This window comes from Populus nigra, chromosome 6 (assembly GCF_951802175.1).
Source record: "Populus nigra chromosome 6, ddPopNigr1.1, whole genome shotgun sequence".
Lineage (NCBI taxonomy): Eukaryota > Viridiplantae > Streptophyta > Magnoliopsida > Malpighiales > Salicaceae > Populus > Populus nigra.
This window is the reverse complement of record NC_084857.1, coordinates 6,915,706-6,923,537: the sequence shown is the minus strand read 5'-3', so window position 1 is coordinate 6,923,537 and position 7,832 is coordinate 6,915,706. Positions and strand designations below refer to the sequence as shown.

General features: G+C 33.1%; 1 protein-coding gene across 1 annotated transcript; it reads left to right on the top strand.

Annotated features, from left to right (window-relative positions):
• The first annotated feature begins 3,160 nt into the window (after window positions 1-3,160).
• LOC133696851 (probable WRKY transcription factor 48) lies at window positions 3,161-5,063 on the top strand. Its single transcript, XM_062119135.1, has 3 exons — window positions 3,161-3,860; window positions 4,101-4,244; window positions 4,434-5,063. Exons 1-3 carry the CDS (start codon window positions 3,277-3,279, stop codon window positions 4,828-4,830), a joined length of 1,125 nt encoding a protein of 374 aa, XP_061975119.1. The 5' UTR covers window positions 3,161-3,276; the 3' UTR covers window positions 4,831-5,063.
• The last annotated feature ends 2,769 nt before the right edge of the window (window positions 5,064-7,832 follow it).

Below are 7,832 nucleotides of genomic sequence, written 5' to 3'. Positions count from 1 at the left end.
ATATTGTGCATTCAAATTATTAATGATGATGTGAAATTAAATGACCATTTTTAAAATACAAAAGAGTATTTGCCGAGATTTCAATAAAAAAAATAAAATAATGATAAATAAAAAAAATTCCTGAGTTCTTAATTCTTTTAAAAGTGAGATTTTGTTTAACAACTTGGGATTTAAATGGGATGTTAGAAGAAAGTTCAATATAAAATGAAATTGATCATTCTCATAGTTTTAAAACTTGATTCGGGTGTAAGTCTAGGGCAAAGCTCAGGTCACAGACCAGTCGAGTCAATCCAAGTTAATGTAAGGATAAAAGTTGATATTATTATAATCAGTTCGGGGCGGGGCAAGGTCTGAGTCACAGGTTGGAAGAGTCAACACAGGTTGACCCGAATCAACATATGAATAAAAATAGTTATTATTGCAATTTTAAAATCTGACTCGGGGTTTGATCAGAGGCAAGGTTTAGGTTACAGGTCGGGAGAGCCAACCCGGTTGACCCAATATTTTTGAAAACAATAATCAAAGCAACCTTGTTTTGACCAATTTTTTTCTTTTAAAAAATTAGTGAATTTTTTACTCGTATTTTTATCTTAGGTTAACTTAGATTTTTTACTAGACCAAGTTGAGTCAATCATTTCTCTATTTTTTGTTAAACTCAGACTAATCGAGGACTTGGATCAACTTAGCAAGCCAGTCCTGGTTTTATAAATGCGATTATTATAATATTATTAATTTCATAACTGAATATAAAATAAAGTAAATAATAATAATAATATCTAGTTATTTTTTTTAAATATACGAGTTTGACAATAATGCATATTAAGATTAAAATATGTTTTTAAAATAGGACATAGAGATGATCACTTTGTTTTACACACCATTATCAAAAACAATTTTATCTTCGTCTTCTTTTTTATATTGTCTCCTTTATCTTCATTATCTGTCTCAATTCTACCGGGATAATAACCAAACACTACTTCATTGACACAAATCTCAAAGTATTTTTGAGTACCGGGAGTTATGATGCAATGTTGTCATCACCCCTACATAATATTTTTCAAGATTAACTAATATATTCTAATGAAAAATTATTTACAAATACAAGATTTTATGTTGATTGAGCATCATTTTTTTTAGCCAATGATTGAAAATGTAAATATGAGCTATTTTTATGCAACTTATGTAACTAATAACGTTCACCTTAACTAATAACGTTACCAAATATTATAATCAACAATGAGCATCAATATTTTCACTAGTCAAACGTAACATCATTCTTCATGTTCGAGGCGTTTCGACGTGATCAAGATTTATAAATATTTAGATTACCAAGTTAACAAACAAGTTTACATACTCAACATTTTCCCTTCAACAATTTACTCTACGTAAATATTTATTGACTCAAGTATCAGAAAGTCATTTATTCTACAAGAAGTTTGTTTTTAAGGCAAATTTTCACTGTCATTTACGCCCAACAATTAAACCCACCTTCATTTCAAATCCAAACCTAGTTTTATAGAATGTGAAAATCCAATTTATATGTGAAGTTTTTCCCAGCTTCATCACACTCCATAAATATCATATTTATATGATTAATTGTTATGGGAAATATGAAATCACTAGTTAAAAAAAGAAAAAAAAATTCGGATTCTAGATCAATATTCTAAAAATACAAGTAAGAAGTAAATTAAAGTACAATTAACTTGTCCCTTATGATTGATTGATGCAAAGTAATATTTTTTTGGAGATGCATAACAAATTTAATGTAAAATTATAAAGTATTGATTTAAAATAAAATAAAATAAAATAAACACGAAAGAGAAAGCAATGAAAGGTCAATTATAGTTTTATCGGTTAAATACATATTCAGTCGAATATAAATTTTCTTATTTCTATATATTTTTAGCCTTTATTGTGAGGCCAAAAGGGTATAAATGTAACATACTTATATAAATACATGGACTAGTTTTCTTTTAGAAAAAAAGGTTGAGCGGAGTAAATTGATCCAACTTTATAAACCTATCTGAATTTATTATCCTAATTAATTATCTTGATTAATTTGCACATAAATGAATAAAACTTTTATAATTTTTAATGCAACACATACGTCTAATTAGATTTAAAATTAGTTTGAATGCTCAAAAGTTGACAAAATAACCTTTACATTTGAAATAAAAATAGAAAAAAACTATCACGATTCACCTATTTTCCAAGGCTGTAGATGGTTTGAACTTATTGCCCTAGCTTTGGTAGGTAATATATATATATGTGTGTGTGTGTGTGTGTGTGTGATCAAGATTAATCGAATGGTTGAAATATATTGCACAGGTGTCGCCAAGGACTATACATATACAGATGAATATATAAAACTGATCTTGAACTTCCTAAATCAATGTCATGGAAAGAAAAATTAGAAGTGATATGTCAAGGATGAGGTCTACATCGGTCTATTCAAAATTTAAGTTTTTTTGAAAGTAAAGCTAGCTCCCAGAACAAATCTTAATAACCCCCTGAATTTGAATATGTTGAGCCTTCTCTCGAGCATAACGGGATTATATATATATGATCTGGAAGATATTAAACTTAATTACCCCCTGGATTTCAACCTTCAACTAAAATTTGGCAATGTTAAGAAATATTAGAAGATAGTTTTATATTTTGCTGGCAATTACAAGCTTAATGGTCGGCAGTACTGTAAATGTAATTAAAGCCAAATTCCATGGATGTTGATGTAATTTCAAAAACAAAATGCAAAAAGGAAAGGAAAAAAAAGACAAGGGATATCGAAGTAACTTCACAGGTAATCAGATGTCAGCTTCACATAAAATTAGAAAAAGTTAAATTGTCATCCTATTTTTTTTTTTTTTTTTAAAAAAAAAAGTAAGGGAAGGGAGCCGCAGCCGCGAGAGAGAGAGGGAGAGGGAAAAAAAAACGAATGGGAAGAGAGATCACATGCACACGAGCTATCTAAAACTTTTGCTCTCGTTCAAAATCCACGTGTACGCCAAAAGTCTATCTACACGCAACCGGTGAAACCAGTCAAAATATCCGCGTATTAAAAAGTGGACCCGAATGCGGTCCAGCAGCAGTAAATGCCAAACAGCGTCCGCAGACCATCACACAAAATTACCGGCAAGTGACGGTCACCACAACAATGGGAAACCTCAATAATCTAAGCTGTTAAACACGCCGAGAAGACAGTCCATTCTCACACGCACACTTTTCAAGTTGTTTCACACTCTCACAATGCTTTTATTTTATTTTTAATTTTTGAGAATGGATGAAATGAAGGAGAATAATAATATTAGTAGCGTGTGCACAAATTCCATGGAGAAAAGAGAAGAGAAGAAAGAGCTAACAAGATCAACAATATTAAAGACAGAGAATTTCAATATGGCAAATACTTCCTTCATTACACCACCACCACCACCACCAGCAACAACAACAAGTGATATTGATCAGATGCCTAGTGTTTTTGCTTTATCAACAACAGCAACACCACCACCACCATTAAATAGCATCTTTGACATGATGCCATTTGATATTATTGGTGGTGATCAAAAGGCTGGGTCTTTAGGATTTACGGATTTGCTTGATATCAACCAAGATTTTGGTGCCGCTGCTTCTTTATTCGATTGGTTTGCTCAAAATCCGATTGTGGGGTCTCAGCAGCAACAAACTTTTGTCCCATCACCGGCATCAACTCTACCGGAAACATCAGAGGTTTTGAATAACCCAGCAACTCCAAATTCATCAGCTTCTATCTCTTCCTCTTCGAATGAAGCAGGAAATGATGCTTTCCAACAAGTTAAAACTGGAGATCAAGAAGAAGAGCAGGATCACGACAAGACCAAGAAACAGTAATTTTCTCTTTTCCTTTTGCACTATACTATAATATTAGTATTGTTTTTTTGCTTTATTATCTTGTTTGTTACAGTGAGTTTCTTGTTTTAGACTGAAATATGAAAGAAAAGAGTGATGGGTGATCTGCTGAAGGGAAATTGAAATAAAAGAAGTTTTTTTTTTACCTGTTCTGTTTTGTGCAATTTTATGGGTTTTTTTGGAAGTACTGAAAGTGTAGTAATGTGTTGTGGGTTCAGGTTGAAACCGAAAAAGAAGAACCAAAAAAGGCAAAGAGAGCCGAGATTTGCATTCATGACAAAGAGTGAAGTCGATCACCTAGATGATGGGTTTAGGTGGAGGAAGTACGGCCAAAAAGCTGTGAAAAACAGCCCCTATCCAAGGTATATATATCATTAGAATCCCATCTTGGTCTTCTTTATGACAGTATACTGATCTTTTCTGAAGGATGAGGATACACAAAATCTTGTAACTTGTGTAGCAAGAAGTAACATATATGCAACCCCCCATTTTTTGGGTGATGATGATGATATATACACAAAAAGTTTGTTAATTTATTGCTTTTCTTGCAGGAGTTATTATCGTTGCACTAGTGCAGGATGTGGTGTGAAGAAGAGAGTGGAGAGATCATCTGATGATTCATCTATAGTTGTTACAACATACGAAGGTCAACACATACATCCAAGCCCATTAACTCCTAGAGGAAGTATTGGAATTTTGTCTGATTCAACTGGTTTTGGTGCTGCAACATCATCTTTTGTTATTCCACAAACTCAGTATCAACAACATGCTTACATGTATAGCTCATCACCTTCTTTGAACATTAATACCACGAGTAATACTAGTTTTAGTCCCACCTTTTCTTTTCACCAGAGAAGGTCGGATAGTCCAGCTTCTTTGCTTAGAGACCATGGCCTTCTTCAGGATATTGTGCCCTCCCAGATGAGAAAGGAGCCTAAAGAGGAGTAGAAATATTTCCTATTAGATATCGGTATGTAATTTGATCTCTAACTTACTTGTGGGGTTCTGTATTTGTAGACGATCCCAGTTCACATTCTTCATGATACAGAACTTTATTGATGTTGGAAAATGACTGCCCTTGTAGCTTATGCGGGAGAAGACTAGTTAATCTCTTGATTTCTTTTGTTGTATTCTTTGTATCCAGAGATTATTACATTACGGAGATGTTGGGTTTTGTGTCATCGTTGTTCTTTTAAGCTATTCAATCTCCTTATATTCTTCCAGCACTCGCTAATTCTTATTTTCATACCTCCTCTTCTGATTTGATTGGTTCATTTGCATTGATATTAGGAAAGGCTATATCATTAATACTGTCAGGAAAATTAGGGTTAGGGTTTTTTACATTTAACGAAGATGGTTTGAGCTTTTTTTTCTTTACCCTTTTGTCTGTATTAAATCCTAGGCTTCTTGGGAAATGAGAAACCGAGGATGAACTTGGGAACTTGATATATGTACGGGGAGCCCTACAAGGATAAAGATGGACAGTTTGTGAAAATTATGTGTACAGAGTTTATCGCATTAACATGCATGGGCCGGGGTGCAAAGTGTAGCAACTTGACACAACTAATCTTTGATGAGTTAATTATGACCATTTTTCCCCTCAAGTTATATACAGATGGAAATGAGTCATTGACTGGTAACGTGAACATATTTTGGCAAGGGAATGGTCTGTGTGTGGTTCTTGATTATTGAAGGGATGGTGAAAGATTTTGGTAGGGATATATAGGTTGCTTTGAGCATTGTCGAAGATGCACTTGGCTTCCATATTTAGTAAAACTTTTGGGGTTGTGAAGGCTTGTCCATGATGCACTGTCTTCGCCAGGAGTGTGTGGATATGGAGTTCATATACATGCCACGCTACAATTACTACTTACAGCCATACATGATTCAGTAGCGGCCATCTTTTATAGATATCGATGGGTGTAGGAGAAATTAATAGAATTGGATGAAAGGCCATCTTCAACTTTTATATACATCATCTCTTAGCTTTATATATATGATCCGATGCTTTAGAAATCACATAGGAAACATGCTAAGCATAGCCCCCGTTAGCATATGTATATATATATACCTACTCCGCATTCATTATCTATTCATGTGTACCCTAACAAAACTTGAATGTATATTTTCGCGTCCGAAACTTGAATTCAACATGTGAGTATGCACAAAAAAGATTGTGCGTGTAAGTAAATACACAGGCAAAGCTAAAATTAGATTCAAATATCGCTTATTAATATAATGTTGTTCAAGAAAAAGAAATTTGTTTATGACGCGCGTTTGCAGTTGTCTATTATAAGTTAGTGGAGAAAAGATTCAAATCTCGTGCGTTCCAAAATGCCATTGCTTCTTGATATAAGTAGCTGGACGTATATTGTTGAAAACTTGTAAAAGTAAGGATAAGGTGCTGTAGTCGAGTAATGATTAGTTTCCTAAAATGTCCAGTAGTCACCCTTTCGTGATTAAGCCCTTGCTTAATCTTCTGAAGATTTCTAATAAGCAACAGCTTTCAATTCAACGAAAAATGCAGCTGAAACAATATATAATGTGAATAAAATAAAAATTCTCAAACCTAATTAGTATATATTTCAATAATATCATAGAAAAAATAACACGCTAACTATTTATATAAAGATTTAAAACCGACCTAACAAAAAAAATTCAAAAGTTGAGTAGACAAAATAATTAAAATTAGAAATCAACTACAAAAAGCAATAATTTCTAAGTCTACTTTGAGAGTTTTTCTTTTTACCTCCAGTGGTTATAATGAGTCGGGTTTTTATAGAATTGATTATATAGAATTATCTGGTAAAATGTAAAAATGATCCAACAAACAAATATAATTAAAATTATAGATGTTTTTATTAGGCTTTAACATATATAAAGTTGCATGTTTTTTTAATGAGCTTAAACTTATCTACTTGGTACGAAAACATATTCGCAACTCGTTACACATCCAACCTACGAACATCTAATTCTTAATTATTATTTTTTGTTTGCCAAGATATTTCTTAAGTTTTGAATATCAGGATGTAGAAACATTTGGAAAGGCTGCATCCATGCATTCACATCATACCTACAGACCATCTCCGCGACTATAGAGGTTTTAGGTTCCATCGTGGAGCTATGTGATTTGTGAAGCCGTAGTATATAGCATAGGCCATAATGGCATGCCGGGATGAATCATGTCATCTAGAAGAAATTGTGTGAAAGCTTTTCCGTCAATTTTTAGGAAAGTTTTTGGAAGCATGATATCATGGTATGAACACAGGAAGGTTTCAAGGAAATAATTTATGATCGAACAATGAACATGATAAAGATTCTCACAATTTTGTCCACCTTGCTATAGCAGTGAATATTCTTTAAATGACAGGATGGAGTGTATTTGCCTTTAAGCATCTTTAGAAAGTGGAAGAGATGGAAAATCGCACCCCTGATCTTGATTGTTTTCAGAAAAGAGAATTGGAAGGCGAGAATTGTCCTGCGTGATTAATACCCCAAACTTTCTAGTTAGCCGCTGATCATGAACTTTTCATTTCAAGTTAATATACTCTTTTTTTAACAACACAGGAACTTTTCATCCTTAACAGTTCACGTGAATGATCACCTAGAAATCAATTGCACAACACATTAAAAGGTTTAATTCGAGGGTGTTTTGGATCATTGAAATAATGGATTAATTTCAACATCCCATACACGTACGCATACATAATTACCATGAATGAGTGGCATGTGCGTACATACATGCCTCGCTAGTTCTAATTAAACATGAAAGCTTGAATTTATTCTTCTGGGACAAGCAAAAAAAGTGTTGGGGGACAATCTAGCCGTCAATATATAGAAATTATATGTTCAGATCTTGAAAAGAGTGCGATAGGAAGGCACTGAAAGAATTAGGATAACATTTTGAATAACTCAAAATTCCTCGAATCACCCTTTTGAAAAGATATTAA